The sequence below is a fragment of the Homalodisca vitripennis genome, chromosome 6 (genome assembly GCF_021130785.1).
Source record: "Homalodisca vitripennis isolate AUS2020 chromosome 6, UT_GWSS_2.1, whole genome shotgun sequence".
NCBI lineage: Eukaryota > Metazoa > Arthropoda > Insecta > Hemiptera > Cicadellidae > Homalodisca > Homalodisca vitripennis.
In genome coordinates this window covers 79,251,822-79,277,228 of record NC_060212.1, presented here as the reverse complement: position 1 = coordinate 79,277,228, position 25,407 = coordinate 79,251,822, and the positions used below count along the sequence as shown (strand labels likewise).

Sequence of the window (25,407 nt, the reverse complement as noted above, 5' to 3'; positions counted from 1 at the left end):
GTAATTTTTACCAATATTATTTTCTGTATTGCCAAATTATTAACTGGGTTACCCAAATAATTAAATTACGGTAAGACTGTTAGTGAGTACATTAATAAGCTATCGTTTTTTAATCATGAACAATAATTGTATAGTTGAGTAAAACATGCTTATTACTCAATTATTTCATTCGCATTGATCCAAGATATCAATGTTGGTCGTTATAGCACTTATAAACGCATAAACTTATAAATCATTGCTAAAAACAATATCTACTGACCTAATCTACTTTATAATTATTGGATCTTTGGATGTGGATCTTGGCTACTGGTATTTTATTATTTGTTAATTTGTTTGTTTTAGCTTTCCATTGAAAGATGACAATTTACTAAAAAAGTGGATTAATGCGACAAATAGAAAAAATTTTAAGCCAACAAAACATACTGTTTTATGCAGTAAACATTTTACAGAAAATGATTACCATTTGATTTTGCCTGGCACACTAAGAAAATGTCTCAAAAGTGAAGCAGTTCCAAAAATTTTTCCATCTAATATGCAACAGCCATTGGAGAAACGAAGGAGGATTATTGTCAGAAAGAAGGCATCCATTGAGCTACCTAATGCTGAACTGCAATGTAAAGCTGGCACGTCTACTTCATCATCATCGGTAAGTGTAACGTTATCAATTGAGCTACTGTGAATAGACTATCGTCAGAGTTTAATTATGTTTGTAATTCCGTAAACTTCAAACAAATATATCAATTACATTTTAAAGTTCGACGTGGAATTTGTGTAGTAAAAGGAATTTCAACTTCATTTAACACGACTGTTGCTCTTAATATGGTTTAATTACAAAATAGTAGTGCCAGATTATAATTATATTTTTTGTGAAATTTCAATTATTGATTTTATTATTAAACTAGATAGTTCCCGAGGCAAAATTATTATTGGCCCTCGGTCCTACTTAAATTATTGTGCTGAGGTCGCAGATTTATTGCTACGGGACGATTGTTATTTGTAAATTTTATTCACTGTAGAGACTATTAAGTGTATTGTTTTGCAGATTGCGCTGCCGGTTGAACAAGACAATTCGCAATCACCATCGAATCCGGCTACTCAGGAATTAACAGCTCAACAAACGCCGGTAAGTTGATAAAAATAGACATTTATTGGATATTTCTCCAAACACAAAAACAACTCTAGTGTAATTTAATTGAATAACTTTTTTTCATTTTAGGTCAAACGGATTCGATCCAGATTGCCATCTCCCAGCAAAGTTCACCTGCGTCGGAAAGTTAAAGTTTTGCAGCAAAGATTAAATAGAAGAGACTGTAAAATAAAGTCAATGAAAGGTTTAATTTCAGTTTTGCGAAATAAATTAAATGCCCCAGATTCATTAATTTATATTTTGGAAAACAATTTTGCAGGGTGTCCCCTCGAGTTACTGGTAAATAATCTTAAAAACAAAGATAAAAGTAAAAATAAACATTGTTTTTCAGACAAGGTTAAAGAGTTTGCTCTGACAATCTACTTTTATTCACCAAAAGCTTATAGATATCTCAGGGCTTCACACTTAATATTACCAAACCCTGCGACACTAAGGAAATGGATCTCAAAATTTAATTGTAGCCCAGGGTTTTTGGAAGAAGTATTTATATATTTGAATCGTAATGCAAAAGAACATAATCACTTAAGAAATGTAAGTTTAATATTCGATGCGATGAGTATTAGGAAGCAGATATTATATGACGAGCAGTTGGGAAAAAACGTAGGATATGTAGATCTTGGAGGATTTAAAGTAGATAATGAAGAGGAAGTTGCAACAGAAGCTTTAGTTTTTCAAATTGTTTCATTGAGGGGCCATTTTAAATGTGTTATAGGATACTTTTTTGTAAATAAAAATTCATCAATTTTACTGTCGCAGCTAATTAAAGTGGCTATACTAAAACTGAGTGAAGTGGGCGTGAATGTTCAAAGTGTGACCTTTGACGGCACAAGCACCAATCTCAGTGCTTTAAAACATTTAGGTTGTAAATTCCCTGAAACACCATTTTTTAAACTTGATACCATTAATTATTATATTTGTGCTATTTTGGATCCTCCACACATGTTAAAACTTGCACGAAATGCTCTAGCAGATATGAAAATTATAGAATCTGAGTCAGGCAGGATTTGCTTTAAATATATAGAAGAACTTAACAACTTACAGAAAAAACTGGGTTTAAATATATGTAACAAATTATCAGACAAACATATTTTCTACAAAAACCGAAAAATGAATGTGAAGGTTGCAGCACAGACTCTAAGCTCCAGTGTAGCGGATGCTTTAGAATATTTGTATGTAAAACAACATCCACAGTTCATAAACTGTTTACCAACCGTTGAATTCATAAGAATAATTGATAATCTTTTTGATTATTTGAACAGTAGAGATCCATTCGGAAGCGGCTTTAAGGGTCCCATAAAATTAGAAAACAAGGAAAAAGATGACGAAATGTTAAAAAGAGCAGAAAATTATTTGTCCAAACTTAAAATTGGAGAACTATCGGTGTTGGACCATGCAAGGAAAACGTTTGCTTTAGGTTTTTTAAGTAATATCAAGAGTTTTTGTATTTTACGAGACAGATTGTTAGTTTTAGATGATTTTAAGTATTTGTTAGCTTATAAGTTTAGTCAAGACCATTTAGAATTATTTTTCTCCTGTGTCAGAAGTAGGGGTGGAAACAATAATAATCCAAATACTAAACAGTTTACTTGGGCAGTAAGACAACTGATGTTCCGAAATAGTGTCAGAGCTTCTGAGAATGCCAACTGCCTTGAATTTGACCCTAATTCACAACTCGGCCTTCTTGGGTTAGGTCATGATAAGTGTGATTTGGATTTGTCTTTGGATAATGAAATTGAGAGTGCCATGTATATTATGGAAAATTATGATAATTCTAGTTTTAAGGATGAAATTTTATACTATATTTGTGGCGTCATTGTAAGACGTATTGAAAAATGTATTAAATGTAACGATTGTAGTTCTGTACTCCATGCCAATGATTCTGATCCTAGAACACATTCACTTATTGATTTTAAGTCTAAGGGCAACTTAATTAGATCAAGCGATGATGTATTAAAAATTGTTAAATATTGTTATTTTCTCAAGTTATCTGAAACAAATGCGACCACTTCTGTACTGACATCGAGAGTTTGTAACCAGTTTACTGGTAGTGTTTTCAAGGGGCATTTATCTAATGATGAATTCACTGGAAGCCACGAGTTATTTTTAATTAAAACTGTGACTAAACTATTTTTTAAAATAATATCTCATCACATAGCAAAACAGAAAACTTTTGACATTACAAAAACATCCAACTTAGGAATAAGGCAAAAATTGGTCAAAATAATTTTATTTTCTAACACGTAGATTAAGTGTGTCATGTTTGTAAATTTTATCTAGTTTACTTTGAAATAAAATACTGTAAATAAAAAAGTTGTTTTTTTCATTTGCGAAATATTTTAATGTCTTTAATATTCGTTTCCGACTTTGTAAGAAAAATAAAAGTAAAAATCTCAGTTATTTTGATATTGTACAAAAATCAGTTTTTTTAACTAAAAATAAAAATCCACTGTAAAAAGCAGCTACTAACATTTGTAATAATAAATCAATTGTAGCATCTAACAATAATATTAAGTCTAGAAGGCGTTTTAAAGTGATGTTAGATCACTACTATAATGCCTGCCGTATGGGCTGAGTGAGTTCTTGCCCATTTCCAGCGCCTGCAAACTCGGAACGCAGCACAGGATTTCGGCTCGGTTTCTCCGGCCCAGAGCGCGTTCCATTATTATAATTCGTTGGTGTATGGTGGCTCTCAATCAGCTGATGGTTGGACACTAAAGTGCAGTTTTGTCCGTTCCCTCAAAGGTCATGCCCTCACCTCCCCCTACCCCTGTCTTGTTCCGCTCGCTCCCTGACCGTTAAGAAACCAGTTATATCGGTCAGGCTAGGCAAGGGATGAATCCCCCGCCCCTCTCCTTATCAAATATTTTAATAAAACAGCTGTTTTAATTTCAATATTACATTTGTAGAGAGCTTAACAGATTTTGTCTATTTTTCATGCGTTTTGTATGTAATTAAGGATTATTTTTTAAAGTTTGCGTTTGTCTATTATAGACTTATTTTACATCTTTCTCTTCGAAATTAAAGTTTCTACAAGTACCGTGAAAAAATATTTTGTGTTTATTGTACATTTAACATAGTAAATCTGCTTCAAACCTAAATGTAACTTGTTTTTCGGGACCAAGTTTCGCGTATTTCGTCACATATCTTAAAAATTACTGTAGCTACAGGTCTGGAAACGGTTTTATTCGATTTTTCAGTTCATTTTACATAAAGTACGCTAAATTGTACATCTTAATTAACAGCCAACAAATACCCGTAGGGCTTCGTTGCAGCAGGGGAACTGAAATTCAGACGAAATCTTTCACCCTGTATAACTTGGTAACTAAGCATTTTCGGACCTATGTTAATTAGACCTTTTTTTCTTATTTTGATGTGAGGAATCACGCCCTGACTTATGGGCACCTTTTTTCAGAACACCCTGTATATATATATATATATATATATATATATATATATATATATATATATATATATATATATATATATATATACATATACAGGGTGATTCAAAACTAAACGGCAATCTCTCGAGAGATTATTCTATAGCTAAAACCAAGTAAAAAAGTTCATATAACCATATGCCCGGAAACGCTTCGTTAGCGAGTTACGCCTAGCGAAAGATTTCGCCCGGATTTCTGAACCCTTGGTGAAGTCAGGCCGTATAAAAATGGTAAAGGTTGTTACAAAGATACAAATACGATTGTTTTTTATGTTTTTATATCTGACAAATTTATTAAAATTCGTCCCAGAGCTGTAAATGCAATACTTTCAGAGATATCTTACGTAAAACACAAGAATTGGTGCAAAGAAATGACACATTTTTGTGTTTAACGTAAGATTACTTCCATAAATGTTAAATAAAGGTCATTTTTTTCTTAAACATATTTGTAGAACATTTAATTATGAAAAGATTCATGTGAATTACTTAGGAAAAAAATTAATAATAGGTATTGAAATTTAGCTTTATTTAAAAATAAAACAGACGCACAAAAATGCATATTCTTATCTGCATAAAATACATTAACTAATGTTTAGGTTGTGAGTAACAGCTGATCATTTATTCTAGACTGAATTCTTCGTCAATAACGTTCTTCCACCAAGGGACAAGTTGCTCTTTTAGCAACGGTGCATTTTTTTGTCTCACTAGTGATGACTTGAATTTATTTCCGTCCTGCTCGTTATGCTCTAATTGCAAAATGATGGAAATTTTAACGAAAATTAGGTAACGGTCCAATAACTATTTCTCCCTATTACCATTGTCACTTGAGGGTCTCGTGGGACCTGTATCTTCTCGTCTTCTTAGTTATTGTCCTCTCACTCTCGCCCTAGTTATTTACTTGAAACATTTCATGCGTCAAAGGACCCTTTTGATTTATTGAAGTGGGTGTTTTTGAAAAGTGTAACTGTTTATTAATGAGGATACTAAGACCCTCTGCTTTATCCCTCATGTCCGCGGAAAATAAATCTATATTCTGATAACTATGAATTTACTCAATTTACATTCAGGTATTCACAGATTGTGATTACATTCTGACAATCGTTTAGTTGAGACGTGCAAACTAAATTTCTTTGGTGTGGAGCAGATGAAGATAACTCCGGCGAGTTTACAGTCGATAGTATGTAAACATTTAACGTCTTTCAACTTCTTAATTCTCACTTCATACCATAAATTTATTTTATTTAGTCCATTTTATAGATTTTTTTCCAAATCTTCTCGAATTCTAGTCTATTAGTCTACCGTTATCAAAATTCAATAAGTATTGAGGTGAACGTGGAAATACTACAATCACGATGATTACAGTAGAGTGGTATCAAAGTTGTGACTAATAATTTTAAAGATACATAAAAACACGATATACAATACTTGTTTTACCTCCTGTATTGGTACTTGACTGTAAATGAGTAGTATTAAACTGGTTTTGTGTAGTGAATCTATTTTTTCTAATTGAGTATACTAGTGCAACAGCCCTGTAAAATAAACTTCTAATCAAAGTTAAAACAACACTTAGTTTAGGGTACGATAAGCGGATCAGGTTCTTTATATCGAAGAATTTAATCGCCGATACCTAATATTCGCATCTCAAATCCTAGACTATCAATCGATATAAAGTATCTATAACTCTCAATAACAATCATATGTTTTAAATTAAAATTTATGAATCTAATATTTACAGTGATAAAACAAATTACTATAACCAAAATTAGGAAAACTGAAGACGACCATATTTTCTCCTCTCACAGTTACAGTTGTTTCTTTCCCACAAATTTCATATTGTGGGCTTTTCCGCACGATTACAACATGTTGAAGTCATGAAAAACATGTCTTATCATTTTCCAAAGCAATGTCGTGTAGTTTTCTAAAATTAAGTGTCATTTACAATATTCATATGTTACTTATATCAAATTGAAATGTTATATTAAGAGTGTTATTTGAAAGTGTTTACAGCTATTGATAGAGATTATTTAATTAATCGTTAAAAATAATTAATCAGTATTGACTGATTTTATCAATGGTTATGATTAAGTAATGCCGTTGGCCAATTTCCATAAATAAAAACCGGGTCCGCTTATCGTACAATATCCCAACACTTATTTCACAAATAAATAGACGTACAAACATACATGCGTAAAGAAACTTAACTCAAAAAAAAGGAATATCAAACTAAAATTAAGACTATACTTTTTATGTGTAGTTTGTTTTACGTGTAGGCCAGACAAGCCATTGCGTCTATCCTGAAACATAAAACATATATGTGCAGGTATCTATTATGTTTAACTTTCTTCTTCTGTGTTGAAAGATACATGGTGAAAAAAGTCTTTTGGCAAGGTCAGGAAGAATATAACATCATTATAATATTGTTAGACAAATAAGTAAGTATACTAATCGTTATTTAAATTCGTGTCAATAGAATTTATTTCACGTTCAATAAAAACAATATAATTTGATAATATGATGAAGTAACATTACAAAGTCACCAAACCACTACATAATAGTAATGAATTTCATTGTGTTAGTGGTTATTGATATTTTACCGACATTGAAACAAAACCAAGTTCAAGCCACATTTAACTAGCCTAATGAGATAGCATTATGTACAATTACCATCCTTGTTTATGTTTAACGTGTATTTTAAATTAAAGTACGATATTTTTTGCACTTGCATATAATCATCTGTTTACATTCCTAGTCATAATATTTTATAAACCCTTAAAAGTTACTCCTTTGTTGCCATAGTTTTGTTATAATAAAGCAGAGAACTTCAGACGTTTCCATAGTTTTGTTATAATAAAGCCATATTCTGACTTTTAGATCTAGTGTGTAAATTGGTTGAATAAACATTTCAGTGCTATGAAAAATGTAAATAAATCATTGGTAAGATTTTTTACTTATTACATGAATTCTGTAACGTTTTTTACTGAGAAGTTCCAGCTACTATAAATATAAAACTAAATTACCCTTAGACAATGTTTTAATTTCCTATTATAACAAATATAATTTTATTCTAATCATAAGAAACATTTTGGTTCTTGAATTATATGATTTCCATACAAACCAGAAGCCTGGGTAAAACGTTATTGATTGTTATTGTAATTTATATGGGAATTTGCCTTTTCCTAGAGTCTTTACAATTAATTATTAACTGAAAAGGATTATAGACCTGAAGTCTTGAAGGACTGGATAATATGTAAAAACTCTTTATACATTATTATTTTTAGGTGAGATGCACCTTATACTATCATCTTATCAATGGGAGGAGATTTCCATGCCATATACAAGGCTCTCTTATTTCATAATTTTTACATTACAAAATAGAGATTTTCATATCTAAATTGACTTATTTATCATACGACTAGGTATATCTTCAATACATCAATAAAACATGGATAGGAAAATATAGTATTGGAATAGTTTAAAATAATTTAATTGGGTAATTTATTTACTACACTCAAATTAAAATGTTTGTTTGATAATTTACAGATAATCTGGGTGTTATATATCATTTAACTACAAATTACGTGTAATTAGCTTCTTTTAAATACCTTAAAGAGATTTTATATAACGAACTATATAAAATGGAGAGTTTAAGATAGAAATAGATTTACTTATAAGAGAACTTAACCCTTGAACACAACTAAAACATGAATAATTATTTATAACACTGGAGTATGTAAAAATAGTTTACTTAAGTAATTTATTTTCTATACCAATGTTTAAATAGCTTATATACATACGCATTCTCTTATTACTTGACAATTTACATATATTTATCGTTTAGAGAATCTAACTATGCAGAGAATTTTGCTATATTTATAAAATAGTAAAATAAAGAGAATAAGACTAAATTGATATACTTATAACAGAACTCGGAAAAAATAATCCTTAAAAAACAGTTAAAGTATGTCCATTGTAAATGTGTCTCTCTAATTAATAATTTGGTTTTATCTCTTTTAGCGTAAATAATTGTTCACTAGAAGTTAAATGCTAGAATGTACAATTAAGCCTGACCTTCTTACAAGCCGGCGTAGCTGAAATAGTTCCCATTATTCATGATGAATCTGCAAAGGAATTCCTTCTTGTGGTGACACCAATTCTCCACACATACTCACCCTAAATGTCTATCATTCCAGGCGTCACCGTACAGAGGACGTTATTGGTTTGTACGGGTTTCTCCACTTCGTTTCATTGTAAATAATATCAAGTATATAATATATTTAGAGGGTTATAACTACACAAATATCATGTGTAATAATATGTCCAGGATTAATATTACAGTGTAAGTTAATAAGAAACGGGTAAAATAAAATCCTCTTCATGTATTTTATGAAAATTATTTTACATAAAAAATAGGTTTTGAATTCGTTATATTGTTTGTAGTGTACATAATTATGAGCCTTGACCGGACGTGTAGTACAGCTGGCAATGATGGAGCGCCACAGCTTGTTAAAACCATGCAACTTGACCCCTCGGTAAACTTTAGTGCCTAGCACAGTTTGCGTGAAGTTTCAGCTTGTTTATTGTGGAAGAGTAACCCTAATTATACAGTTTTTTTAATAATATATAACAGGTAAATATTTCATGAAATGCATGGTGTGAAATATTGTTACACGTTTTAGGTTATACATAATAAAGCAATCGAAATTAGAGTTAGAGTCTCACTAAGAGTTTAGCCTAAAGGTAATACTCCTCATTATAAAATAAGCTCATAAGTTATTAGATGTTAAATAAAAGGAGAACTGTTTAAACAAGCATAACGTTATTGGTTATTGACCATGGTTGTAAAAGTACGTAGCATAAAAATTTTAATTAACTCTCATCTGAATATAGAAATGTACTGGGTTTTAAATATCACCAACCTGTATATTTTTATTACGTTACGTTCAGGTGAAAATATATTTATTTATTATATGATATTTTAAAGAGACTGACTTATTATTTATAGTGTCGTAAACAAAAACAGAAAATTATATGATTTGATGTTTGATGATTACGTTTTTTAACGTAGGGATAAATGGTTTTCAGTATAAATAAATGAGCTAAATCTGTTAGATTAAAATTTTACATTAGAAGTCTAACAGTGTTTCTATAACAATTACACGGAACTGATATCCTTATATAACACCAATTCTGAAAAATGTAAATCTTAACCAGTTTTAAATATTATAAACTTCACTCATCCGTCAATATTCAAATGTTTCATTGCAAAGAACATCTGATGGTATACATATATTAGGCGTAATCAGATGCCGCAGTGATAACCCGGTTGAGTACACTTGTGAGCAATATATAATGCCTAGGAGTGGTCAGAATTCAGTAATAGAATCAATGGTTTAACACTGCGTCTATTTAAGATAACCTTCTACAACATTGCTAGTTTCCGGGCTTTCACGTTACATTTATGTATAGAGGATCTTCTTTTTATTGTTATATCAGTAAATTCATATAAGTACATGTGTAACATGATAGAATTTTTTACTTATTACCTATATCATTCGTTTCAATTTCTAGTGAAAGTATCGCGAATTTCACAGTAAAAGTTATTTTTATACTTTTTTAGTTTTCCAATTCCGAATTTATATAAAAATTAATTCTTTCACTTCTGTTTAATTTGTTTCTTTTGTTTGAACTGGTATGGACATATTTTTAAAAATTTATCTTTGTACGATTATAATAAAAAAGTAAATTCCAATTTAGGGAAAACACCTGACAGTCTTTGATCATCTAGGAGGCTGCATATGAAGGTCTGTAGTTGAAAGCGTTAGGTTTCAGATTTTTAATTTGGTTTATTGCCAGTGGACACAAGGAAGGGGAATGGACGACCTGATCCGAAGGTCTTCGTATTGTGTTGGAGAGAGGCATGTGGATTTTAGTGCCAGGTGTTCCCTGGTTGCTGATCAATGGCTGTTGACTCGACCATGGTTCGAGAACGCATTTCCACACCTAAATCACTGGGTAAATGCTGCTAATTGTGTTAGATGACAAAAATTTCAGTATCGGAGGTGGAGGTTTCTCTGTTTCTCGGATGACGGAAAAGGAGCTTATTATGCTCCAGAAAGGATAAGTGGAGAAGGCGTTCAGTCGGTTTCAAAAACTAATAAGAACACCACAATTTTGTTTTACCAAACTCCGTGATGCCAGACTCACCTGAAGATAAAGTAAAGGAAGTGAAAAATGTTGTAGAGGTTCTAAAGATAAATAAGATCACGGGAGCAACGCAAACAACACAAGAAAAAGAGTGGGCACGGCTCTGATCTAGGATATATAAGGTGTTAATACTAGGAATTCCTAGAGCGAACGCGCCTGGTCACTACAAAATACAAGACTTTTTAAGTAAAGAATGTTGTACTAATGCTGCGTGACAACACTGATTGCTGTCAATTTATAACAGAATAGTGGATCATGGAGGGCACCAGTGAAAACAACATAAAATAAGTTTTAGATGACGTGGAACACATTTTATTATATGTGCAGACGATGGACGAAAGGAAAAGGAGAGCTTATGACTAAATTCCCATAAAAAGATCTTCAATCAAATAAAAATTATAGATTCCTGCTCCGAGGACAGGAATGCTGAACTATAGCAGGAACATACATGGAGAAAATCCTAAGGGCGAGAAAGTGACTCTAGATCGTGAACCACTAATCTATAAAAGCATTATTAGATAAAAGCTTCAATAAGGCTCAAACGAAAGCTCAAAACCTACAGTATTAGGAACACAAATGTAAAGCTACTCCAAAAAAAGGATTGATTGTTTTTTAGTGGTATGCCTTCATGTCATCCTCCATACTTGTTCGCTTGGTTGAGGTAAAGCTGAGCATTAGTGCAGTCGTGTATTACTTACACCCAGTATGCAAAAAAGCAGTTTCATGAAAGTTTAATTTTACATTAGAGATATATCTTTCATAATACCTTCACTCACTAGTTGCACAACGATCTCAAATTTTGAAACACAGTGCTTAATAACAGTGTATCATATTAATTCTTCATAATTATGTTTTAATAATAATGTTCCAGGTATCTATGGAGGGCAATACAATGTAATATCGTGCTGAAATCGTGCTTATAATCGTGCTGAGTTAATATTGACTTCCCCTTGTGTTTTTTTATTACAGGAATAATCTTATTGCAATATTATGTTACTTGTAAAAATATTATTTAGTAAAATATACGTAGCTCACAATGTTTTTCATGTATTTTCATGCAACCATTGAGGATACCAATAAGAACAATATAAATGTATTTTATTACACTCAGTCAAACTCCATGCAGAAACAAGCACCATATTTGAACTCAGTATTCCCTATATACACTTGAAGCGTCGTGCAATAAAATACGGCAGGTCTGTTTGTTTTTTCAATATATCATGCGGCAATATTTACAGACAGACAAAAATTCTGTTTTCCAGCTCTAGAGTGATAGGATTTTCTAACTACAAAATTGTACACTCAATTAATCGTAAATTGAAAAAAAATATTTACGACACCTTTTGCGAGATGTGGAACATGTTGTTTAGAGGTAACTATTTATCTAAACGGAATTTACTACCCGTAAAAAATTAAGGTACCCAAGGCACCTAATATACTCAGGAGCTAAACTTTGTAGACGTCCATCAACGTTATTTCTTTGACGAACTATAATTTATTTTATATAGTACTCAACACCTTGATAATTTTTTTTTATTATACCAATATTAATTCTAAATAAAATACCTAGAATTTTGTTATTTTAGAATAAAATTATTGCATTATTCGAGTAAATGCTTATTTCTTAATATGACATAAACTTTAGAAACGTATTCATTTCTCTTTATATAAAGTCCCTTATTAATCCTTTTCATTCAATTGAATAATCCGTCTCATTAAACTAGTACATTATTATTTTCAAATGAAGTACAAAAGTTAACGTGAGGAGGTTTTACTCTTACAATGAGTTCAAATCAGTTTTGTAATGCACTTTAAGCCCTCAATATTGCTTTAATCACTTTCCTAACTTTGATGAAGTTGGTTCCATTGAAAGAGCAGTTCTGTGAGTCAGATGATTAAGGTCTGTTGGCTTTAATCTCACTGTACACTATTTTAATTATGAATAATTGTTACTTGATTACATTAAAAAAAAATAAACTTCCAGCAAGATTTACGAACATTTATTACTAACTGTTAATTGGCTAATTTTATATTATAGTACAGAATAATAAATAATAAGTAGGCCTAAAATATAAAGTAACTAATAAAAAAACATAATAGCTTTCACTGAGGGCGATTTAAATTTATATAGGTATAGGCCATTTCATTGTCGAGTTATCTTGTTTGAGGATAGAAAGACTGAAAAACATACTAAATAGAACGTGTATATCCTCATGGCAGGAAAGGTTCGGTTTTCTCCTTATAATACGGAATACGAGATGATGACGATCAGGCACATTACATGGTTAGACGTTCTTTATCTTAGAACTAAATTTTCACACTAAATTGAGGGAATCATACTAAGACTATAAAACAGTATTATTTGATATATCTTTAATAATACATTTATATTTGTGTATATTATGTTGTATAGGATTTTTTAAATAATAAAAGTTTGGTTTAATAAGGGAGGGTACTAAAACGAAAGAGTAAGCCAAAATAAAATATTTTCATCTATCTTTAACATTTACATTAATTTAATTCATATGTTTTCCATTATATTCTCTACATACAAATTACACAGGTTGAAATATCACATGATTAAGCTCAGTTTGTATACAAACTTTTAGTTCTGCGGTTTTATTGTTCCCAACGTGGTTACCAATACGATATAATGGTATATGTTCAATAAATTGACAAACAGGCGGACTGGGAAATGTCCATTAAAGCTAAAATATACAACTTTATTCGTTCAATAAATGAAAATTTGTCAATAGAGATACCGAGAGTAATAGTGAATCACATTAATTGCCGAATGTTTTGCATATGCTTCCAGTTCTTCATTTCAATTAATGGTAAAATCCAGATAAAGGAAAAATCACGGCTCATTGCCGTAAAAAGTTTTTCCACAATGTCTGCTCCTGAATTGATTTTATAATCATTATCTGATCATATAAAGATTGTTATTTAACTGATTTCATGACTATCTTATATAATTTCATAAAGGTTAATTATTGAAACGTTATATTAATATTTAAATGCTTGTTAAAAGAGGATTTATACATCTTTATGTTTTCCTTTATAGTTATAACACTTTTTCACTATATATTTTATTGGGTTTCAAAACATAAAGCATTAATGGATTTGTCAAAACATGAAGCAATAAGCTACATAAAGCTGTTCCTTTTAGTGTATTTTTTAAATGTACGGTATTTTAGATGTAGGGTTTTTAAAGATCTATTATGGAAGTGGCCTTCAGCGTGAAATATTTGTATCAGATAGACTTTATTAAAAGTAACATATTATAACAATTTTAAGAACGATTAACATAAAATTTTGAAAATACTCACTATTCATATAATTGTCTTTTTTAATAACTTACAGCAGCAGAAATGAAATACCATCAGAAGGAAATTATCTATAATAAACTAACCTTTAATGCTGCAAGATCATTTAGTCAGAAACATTTCAGTAAAACTCAATTGTGCTTTAAAGATAATTATCGTTTCTTAATTTAATATCTATAAAGAATCTTGTTCAACTTGCATGTCATCAAGGACCGTCGTTTACTTTTTACAGCTCTCGCATTTTATGGTTTTCTAATATCAAAGATTTATGAGTAACTAAAACTGAAAATATTATGACTACAGGATTACATATTAAATAGTATAATCCCGTAATTTTTTTAGTGTTACAGAAATATTTAGCTGTAAGCTAGTATATTAATTGATTTGTCTACAGAAAAACTAACTAAATATATATTATTTACGGTTTAGGCCTCTCTGTTTGGATTATTTAAGACAAATTAATGCCTCAATCCTCCACGTAAAAAAATCTGAAATACATTATAAAGTAGAAATACCTGGAAGGTGATTCAATAACTAACAATTGCCAAAGTATATAATAAGATAACATGTATTAGAATTTGTATAAGCCTTCGCGTAAACTATAATTACTCTCTCAAATAAAAAAGTATTGTTTTTAAAACAACCCAACTCGTCGTTCTGAACGGATTATTGAGCTTATTAAAATTACTATGAAAAATGAAAATGGAAAATGTCTTAATTAAAGAGGCAGGGTTACGGCAACCAAAAAATGCCCTCTTTACCATTCTACGTCATATAATTTCGTTCTTAAATTTATTCAGCTTTAATTTTACTTGTATAATGATTGTGGACTATTTTAAAATTTTGAATATATATCATACTTAAGTTATAATGTGTTTCAGTAAACTCAGAGTGGTATTAAATTAGCTATTTAAGTTCACCACGAAAGTAATAAAATATATATTTTTGAAGTAAATAACAAAATTTACTTAACAAAACCAAGATACGTGTTCTAGACTTCCATAAAGCTCGGAAAACTGAGAAAAGTGTTTATTAAAATACAAAAATACCATCATCCTGTTTTAGAACTATAGTTCTCACATGACCCATGTTTAAGTAGCAACCGACTATTTTATTACGTTCCCCGTTTGAATAGCTTTAGATTTTAATTATAAGTAAAATATACCACGTCTGTTGTATTTTTTCGTTCATAAACGTATACTGAAATAGTTTAAAACAGTTGTACACGTATTAATAGCATTTACATATAAATACGTGAAAATCAATTTAAAATTTACTTAGAACAATTTAATTATAACCCTCCGAGCGTCCATCATATTTTATGAAATGCACATCTGTTTAGTGAGGTTTTGCAGGCTCTCCTTGTAAAATCTATAATAAATCTAAATATTAACTTAAATATAAAATGTTATATACTTTTTTTTCTGCAAAGAACTAAGGTTTCAGATTGTGTAACTATAAAGTTATAAAAATAATTCTCTTACCTTAGAATTAAAGAAATTAAAGTTAAAAAACTTTTATAAAAAGTATAGACATTTATTTGAAATATTAAATATATTGAAAATTCAGAATAGACAAACTATGGGAAATTTTTGTCCTGAAGACAGAAATGTATAATGTTAAACAGTTTATATATATATATATATATATATATATATATATATATATATATATATATATATATATATATATATATAGGTTATACGGCGATCTAACCGGTATTAGTGTCGTAAAATGAATTTAAATAAATGAATGTTTATAGTCGAAATTTTCGAAGATGACGTTTAGGGAAAGTCCGAGTCGTCGATAATATCGACGATGGACGCTCGGAGGGTCTTTAGTTTTTAATTATAAGTAAAATATACCACGTCTGTTGGATTTTTTCGTTCATAAACGTATGCTGAAATAGTTTAAAACAGTAAATATTAATAGTATTTACATATAAATACTTGAAAATAAATTTAAAACTTACTTAGAACAATTTAATCATAATAATTAAAATATCACACATTACTGATATTACACATTAATAGCAAATAATTGAAAATAATTCATATAATTCTGTATATATTACCAAAAAAAGTGTTATGAAGATATAAAAGGTTTTGTTATATGAGGCAAGCAAGTGAGGGAAATTAAATATTAATTTTCTTTTTCCATAAATAGAATAAAGTTAGACAAAATTAATTTGTAAATTACTAAGTAGTTCAGATTTTAAAAGTTTTACGATATTGATGTAACTAACAGGAGAAACTTAATTTTGTTGTAAATACATACTATACCTAAACAATAACTCATAGGTAATTGGTACCTAACAAATGGTAAGAGCCAATAAAAAGTATTCACACTATAGCCTATGTTATTGCTGTAACTTCTGTAACTAGAAAAATATAGCTATATTAATAGGAATTTATTCCAATGAGAGAAAAAGTTTAAATGAGTAAAATTAATAACGATTAGAAGTTAAATTTATAAATTTATTTCAAAGGTAAGTTTTAAGGTATTCTTCAAAATTTTTGTTCAGATTTCTATTTCATTGGTTTAACAATTACTTCGCAACCAAAACACTGTAACTTTTGTTAGTAAAATGTTTCTCTTCAAATTCTTCAATTTACGTTAAATAAGGACACTTGATCCGTCTCTTAAGTAATTTATTCCGTTTCCAACTTCTTAATCCGGCCAACTTTGCTTTTCTTTTAAATTCGATTAGTGATATTCTAAACAGAATAAAATGATTTACTTGTTTACAATTCTAGAACAATAAGGGCGTTTTTTTTGTAATCAAATATTAACTATATTCAATAATGAACATTAGGTTATTAATCAAAAATTCAGTATATATTGTTAAGATATTATAACATTGATAACACATTTCCTATTCCGTATTTGTGTCTGTTTATGTGCCTTTGTGTCTCTTTTCTTTTGTTTAGATTTATGTTATGGCATAGTCACGTCATGTTAGATGAGGGTCTAATATAAATGTGCCATTAAGTAATAATGTTCAACCCTTATTCTGCAAAGTATTAATCTACAGAATATCTGAAAATTGTTTCGATCAGTCAAATTTAAATTTTTCATGAAATGTTATCCTGACGTAAGCAAAAAGAAAAATTTGGAAAAAATGTTTTTTATTTTAAAAAAACTTAAAAATGTATAAGATTGTTTCTTTATTGATATAATAAACGTTCCATTACTTAAACAAAATTAGATGTTCAAAACATAGATTTTACTAATAGTGGCAATATAATAAAAAAGCATTTAAATAAAAATTAGATGTGTGATATATTTTTCCATCCACTTCAATGTATCTATTTGTCATTGGACAATATAGAATTTAACATGACAATATAGAATGTTATCCAGACAGTTAATCTTACTGTAAAAACGTTAATAATGCATTAATTCGATCTTTGACATTTAAAATGTATCAACAGCTTTCCCGATTATCTTAATAAAAATGATAATAAAGGAAGACCCTAAGACCCTCCTCTCCCGATAACATTTCTAAAACACTAATACGTAGCTATGGTAAGTCGTAAATTGTTTAAAAAATAAAAGCAGAAGAGTTGTAATAAAAAACTGTCTGTGAAGTTAGGGTAGAAAAACGCCTATCAGAAGCGTAAGTAAGCCTTACAGGTACGGGATCTGAAGTATAATACTTGAGGAAGGTTACTTGTTCTGGAACAGAGGTATTAATTTATTAATCTGAGCTTATCAAAAATAATCCATATTAATTCAAAAGCACCAATAGCAATATATTCACTTCCATTTTTGTATTAGCTTAAACACATTCATTATCTTGTTCGATATTTTCAGTTTAAAATGCATACATTATTCAGACTACTTTATTTCTTTAACTTAATATTTATACAAACATTGAATCGCTATTTCATTGCATGCTACTTCATTTAACGCTTTATTAAGATGTGTAACATCAAACCCAGTCACTGTAGTTTACACGGTATATTATTTTATTAGGTACTCATTGTAACTACGTTTAATGAATCTAAAGAGGAAAGAAACTTGTATAAATTAAAAATTAGATATGGATATGTATACTGTGATTATTGAAACAAACTGAACTTTCAATGACTTAATGTACATATAAATATAATGTTTGACAATTCAGTGTTAGGACGACATTATAAATTATAAAATATACATATAGGTACAAATATACAAATTTTGCATATAGGTACTGGTCATAGTAAGCTAATTTTTTTTTAAATGATGGGCGGATGTCACCTTTGGAGAACGGCCCAATGGGAGGTATAGAAGAAAACCTATGATAAAAGCTATTGTTGTAGCTATGATGTTTGAATATTAGTAATTAAAAAAGCTCAGTTCGTGAAATAAGGCTGTCACAATATTGAGAATTAAATTATTTAGGTAGGGAATATTTAATTTCTCACTCAAAGCTATTTGAAAATGTCAATGTTTAAAAAATCAGAATGAATTAAAAAAATTATAAACGTATGAAAGTTCAAGATTGAGATAATTTCCTTAACTCATAAAAATATGAAATTTATCTATGATAAAATATCAATGACAAACACAATACTAGGTAAAAATTAGAACGAGTAACGGGATCAAACTCCAATGTAAGTTTAAAATGCAATTCATTTTACCTAACGGACTAAATAGATACTTTAGTGTTTGTACTGTGTTCCCTAAAAAGCAAAAGATTATTGACGTTATAACATTAGAGTGTTCAAAAATTTGTAAATTTAGCCAATACCGCCATAGAATATAAAGTATAATCATGTTGGTATAACGTGAAATAAATAATAAATGAGGTATCCAAAAATGCATAGTGTGAAGGATATAAAATATTCTCTCTCTCTCTCTCTCTCTCTCTCTCTCCTCTCTCTCTCTCTCTCTCTCTCTCTCTCTCTCTCTCTCTCTCTCTCTCTCTCTCTTTGTACTTCTTAAGTACTATTTACAACCTTTGCGATTTTGAATCTAGTCTAGTTGTTACTTCTTTTAATGCATACTACGATTCCATCCATTCAATAATTGTTACGCTGTAGATGGAGCTTATATTAGTCACTGTTAAATTACATGAAAACCATAAAACCAATATTTAAAACTTGTATTGTTTTGTGAGGCCATTCGATAGCGAGGCTATCATCTTCAAACACATCACAAAAGTAAATACAAAAAGTAAATTTGATTATTAATAATAGTTAACACATGTGATTTAATATTAATTTGTCCTGTGTGGCGTAGTGTGTAAATACAATTAAATTATTACTGGTATTATACTATATAAATTTTGAATGTTATTTTTGTAGTCTTCGTTTAAGTAATATTGAATTTTGTATTGGTCCATCTTCCTGATTTAATAGATCTTCTGTATTTGTTTGATTAATGTAATATAACTCCAATGCATTTACATATCTTGGAGTGTTAACATGTATTAATAGTTTTAGGTTTTTCTGTGATATAGTGTGTCCAGTATTAATACAGTGGTGTGCGATTTGGGAATACATTTATTTAAAAAAGCAAAAAATAAACATGACAAAAAGTCAAAAAAGCAAAAAAGAAACATGAAAAAAAGTCAAAGACAACACTTTTACCTATTAAAGACACAAACATAAATTGGATAAGCACTACATGGACAAATATGTCTAAAGATGTACAAAAATCATTCAGAAAACATAAAAATAAAAACGTCAGATATAAAACAAGTCAATTGAAGAATAAATTTAAAAATCCAAAAGAAGAAGAAGAAATTATTAATAAATCAGGTATATATCAAATTAAATGTGATGACTGCAACAAAAAATACATTGGTCAAACAAGAAGAAAAATTCATACACGATATAAAGAACATTGTCCCACATAAAATTCAACAGAAAAGAAAAATCTGCCGTCGCACACCACTGTATCAATACTGGACACACTATATCACAGAATCAAATCAAAATTTATATAGTATCATACCAGTAATAATTTAATTGTATTTACACACTACGCTACACAGGACAAATTAATATTAAATCACATATGTTAACTATTGTTAATAATCAAATTTAATTTTTGTATTTACTTTTGTGATGTGTCTGAAGATGATAGCCTCGCTATCGAAAGGCCTTACAAAACAATACAAGTTTTAAATATTGGTTTTATGTTTTTCATGTAATTTAATATTTGTTATGTTAACAATGTTTTGGATTTTTATATTATATTTTGTTATTAATGTGTTGCTTAGTTCCAAATACGAAAATAAAATATTTTATTATATAGACCAGGACAAATATGTTTCATGATATAACAGATTAAACTCTTACTTATAATTTTTTCCGGTAGCTTTACCACTTATTTCACGGACATAGGTCATGCTATGCTTACGGTCCTGTACCAAAATGACTTCAATGACCAGACATATGTTTACATGTTACATCGTTCTTTGTCAGCAAGATTGTTGAAAACATTTCGTGTAACAAATTAACCCGTTTAAGTTTTAGAGTCACTACAACATTCAGCAAAAATATTATACATCATAATCTTGTTATATTTAGTCCAAAAGTATTGAAAAGCAATTGTTTCATTAATGTAGTTTCTTTTTTCATTAAAGTACGGCATATTCCTTTTTAGTACACAGGGGTTTTAATTTCTCCCCATAATCAATTGTGTTACTTTAATTTGTAACATATAATACTTATGAGAATAAAGATAGAAAGAACTTCGCTTCGAATTGGATAAAATTAAACAAACAATTTAAAAGTTTTAGCTTTGCTTCAATCGTGGATTTAGTAATATTTAAAAAAGGTTAATAACATTGTTATCTTAATTAAAGTATATTAAGTTAATTGTTCTTATCTTAAAGGTGTATTATTTATTCCTACATACTTTATTGTATATGTACATATTATATTCTTCTTAAAAAACTACTTAATTTTAAACGCTGATTTCGTTTCCTATCCGATTATCGTAGCATAAATGAAGTTTTAATACCGTCTATTGTAAGGAATCTACAAGGTATATCAATCAATATAACTGTATTATTTGCTAAGCCATACCGATACCATTCTTCAGGCTGGAAAATAATGTTATAAATAAACCTTCTTTTATGTATGTGGAACTCTGATTTCTATTTTTGATAAAAATAGCTCTATAATTTGTGATGAGCCTTATTGAATGTTTTTATATTGGTCCTATGGGTAACCATGATACCAAAGAACACATAAGATAATAAATATATATAGAAACAAACTCAATGCATTCAACATAATGTTATAGTGACTTGGAGTGTAGACTTTTATTATTTAATTATTGCTTTGCAACTGAATTCAATAATCAAAAATTTAAATGTATCGTGTGTTAAGATATTTCGAAAACAATTCATCTACAAATTATTTAGCAAATTTCTATTACATTATTAGGTTGCAATCAGCATGTTAGGTAATTTGTTTTACATATTTTATTTTATTTAAAAGAAGACACAATATTCTTACCTGTATGGACCTTAAAGTTTTCCTAATATAGCCATTAATAAATTCCTAGATATATGATAAACCTGTTACGAATAACTTAAATGTTTTCTTATAATTTGTATTTAAAGGTGGGTACTAATCACTAAATGCGACACTTGTGTCGTTTTGAATCAATACTCTGTTCAGTGTTGTTCCAATAAGCTTACGCTAAACACGACTTACAACAGTTACATATTCTGAGATAATCTTAGTAAGAAAATCCACTTTTACATGAGTGGGTGGAAGTCTGAGATTAGTTCTTGGCAAAATATTTATGTGGATCATTTTATGGCAATATATATGTATCCTGTCATTACTTAAATGGCATTTATCAAATATTTTAGTTATCATAAGAGTGGGATAATAGTTCATGTCGGATTTATTTAGGTTTATTTTGTAAATTTTAAGAATTTATATTTTCAACTATTTCATTTTATTTTTACAGATGTAATTTCATGTTGTTAGCATAGGATTCTAATATGTAAGTGATTAATGTTTTATTAAACGTTAAACATAGGTCCATTTGAAATAAATATTATAAATCTTGATGTGATAGTAAAAGTTAATAAGGGACGGTAACATAATTGTTTGAAAATGGAAATGGGAAAAGTTTTTTTTGTGTATGATAAGAAATTGTATTTGGAAAATATAAAAAATTTTATTATTAAAACAGTGTTCTTTAATTCTTTAATCTGTTTAATTGTAAAAACTGAACAGAAAATTATAAATATCTTCCAATATTGTTAAGAAAAACCTGCTCTAAATATCAATATGTGGCATATTGAGTACAGTAACAGTAGTCAAATTTCGGCCGAGGGGTATTCACATATAGTCTAAATTCATACTTATTTAGTTATTTATTTATACGCGATCTCATGAATTTTGCTCTTAAAGCCTTTGATGCGTTCCTGTGTCACACACACACACACACACATATACATATATATATATATGTGTGTGTGTATATATATATATATATATATATATATATATATATATATATATTCTAAGTACTTTTAAAGGTTTGACAAAAACAGGAATTCAGTGCTCATGTTTAAATTTTCGAGTTCTCAAAACCCTTCATCAGAAACACACCGAATCAAAAACGTACAAACAGAACTCAGATCAACAAGAAACACAACCAAAGTACAATTTTTACAAATAAATACCATAAACAACATCAGGATTCCAATCAGCCCTATGTAGAATGTTTGTAAATATTTCCATAGGACAAAACATTTGGTTTTATATATATATATTTTTTATGCTTACCCGGAGTAGAGGTATATAGGTGTATGATTTTATAAGTTTATGTTTTATATATTACAATATATTTGCAATTAACCTGATTTAAATAAAACTTTTTATGCTAAATTCTACTTTTCATATAGCAAATCTTTAGAAAAAACAATTTGGAGCAAGCAATCTTTGTCTGAGATTTCACTAAAAATAACAATGTCAGGGTTCTGACAAAACAATATTATATAAAAAAGTAAAAGTAAAGATGTCTTATTTTATCAGGTGAAGTTAGAGCTAAGAAGCCCTCTCTAACACTTAACCTGGACAACTTAAAGGTGACTTCGGAACCACCACCAACGGGCGGGAAGACGGGCCTGCAAAGACAGGATCGCACCAGCGGTCACCCATCCCAGCAGTAGCCACGCTCGACGTTGCTTGATCCGGTTATCTTGCGATAAATGTTGTACCCGCTGCACAGCTCCGTTGGAAAATATACAATTTCTGCCTTTTATAACTGTTCATAAAAGTTACAAATATACAAAATTAGGTGTTCGCAAAAATTGTTTTGGCTTTTGTCAATGAATGAGAGTTAAAGGGAAACTAGCTAATGTTTGGCATGGCACTCTAAGGTCAAATTTACTTCTCTAAGAGGCCAAAGAATTTGAGGAACATATATGTTGAAATTTTGCCTCAATTTTAAAAACTATAATAAAATACATAGAAACTTATCACCTGAGCCCAAAGATTATTAGACAACATGCACCCTGAAATAGCGTAGGATTTTGGAGTAACCATAGATCAGAGGATAAATGTTACTGAGAGAAAATGAAAGGCTCTTTAGGTTTCAGTGCAGAGACTAAGGGTTATATTATAAACTCTCGTAAAATTATAAAAAAGTAATTAGATTAGTAATTGACGATATAATGACATTTCTGAATTTGCTTTAACAATAATAAATAAATAAATGCATATAATAATATACAATTTATAAAATAAATGGTAATTTCGATTAATTTTGGATAGTTAAATTGAATAAACGACCTTAAATATATAATATTTATTATTATAATAAATTTTGATACATCAGTACATATATAATTACATCTTTACTAATAATGGTGTTTCAACTAACGTAATTTTGTTTGTGTTCACAAATAATAAACTCTGAAGAAATCAAACATGGATATTAAATAAATTTTCATTTGAATTTTTAAAACTAAATAAATCATCAATTATGATAAATATAAGAACATTAATTTTTATCAATACGTACAATCTAACTATGTAAAGTGGGCAACAATCGTGGTAAATATTTTGTGGCAAATGTGAATGCGATGTACGGCTGGCTCTTCTCTCATCTGAATATATACAAGTTATTGAACATAGGTTCTCCACTCAAAGCCACTGATGTCTGGATTGGTACTTTGTTCTTTTCTGATAAATGTACGTAATATGAAATCGAGCAACTGTTGTATATTTTTATTGACGGCCATGTATGTAATTATTCAAGAGAGAGGAGAATCCATATAGTAAATTATTATTTAGCGTTTAACAATAACTTTAACATCAACACACCCTTTAGTCTATGGATCTCAAAATAAACACATAAATGGTTTCGCCTTCTTTCGTTAATGTGGGTGGTTTTGTTTTCTAATTCTTATACACATTTATGATAAACAATACATTCTTTATGTCTCTTTTTTCTTTACCAAAGTTGATAATAAATTTTAACTATTTAATATATGTTTCTTCCATAGAAGTTTTAATTACAGAATTACAGATTAATCTCTTCTACACTTGGTAATAATTTAGAATCTATTAAGCTAAACTTGCAATATCAAACGTTGAAACATAAATATCGTAATGAACCTGAGTCAGCCTAGACGTTTGCTTGCTCCATTTGTAGGTTAACCATTCCTTCTTGTTCATTTTAGTAACACTGAAACCTGTCTCTTTTAAAGTTAGCATTTTAACGTAAGCCATAAAACTTCATGAATTAGGATGCTGCTATTTATCAAGGTTAAGACTGATTTTTTTTCTGGCAGTCTGTAACAGAATTATGCCATGAAATAATCTGTCAAGACTATGTGACTACGGTATACAGAGAATAAATCAGAGGTAAAATATATTGCGTACATCATACCAATTTAGGTAATTAAGTATTTAAAATCGCAAGTCTTTATCGCATTAATCTTTTGAAATAGATCAAAGTAGTTTGAATTTAACCTATATTCGTATTTAAAGATTTACGAATACAAAGGGCTAACAAAGTAATTATAGGTAACAAGATATATAACACAAAAATGAACGAAAACTAAAAAAGTTAGAAGATTATTTAATACATGAGAGGAACAGTTAAATGAAGTAAATTATCTAAAATTGAATATCTCTCTAATTGTATGTGTATTGTCAGAGTAAATAATATTTAACACTCCTTGTGTTAATAGGATATTGCGTTGTTTGCAATGTTTTTCTCTACTGGAATAAAATTAGAATAAAGTGATTTTTAGAATATATGAAATAATTTTAGAAGACTCATTTTATATCGTGGTAAGAAAAATTAGTTTTTAAACA

The 25,407-nt window shown here is 29.2% G+C and overlaps 1 protein-coding gene across 1 annotated transcript in view; it reads left to right on the top strand.

Annotated features, from left to right (window-relative positions):
- The first annotated feature begins 389 nt into the window (after positions 1–389).
- LOC124365441 overlaps positions 390–25,407 on the top strand; it is a 91,579-nt gene continuing 66,561 nt past the window's right edge. Inside the window, exons 1-4 of the mRNA XM_046821421.1 lie at positions 390–646; positions 1,043–1,123; positions 1,217–3,259; positions 10,440–10,598. Of these exons, the coding sequence (XP_046677377.1) occupies positions 533–646; positions 1,043–1,123; positions 1,217–3,259; positions 10,440–10,598 (2,397 nt within the window). The 5' untranslated portion in view covers positions 390–532. The remainder of the gene's footprint in view (positions 647–1,042; positions 1,124–1,216; positions 3,260–10,439; positions 10,599–25,407) is intronic.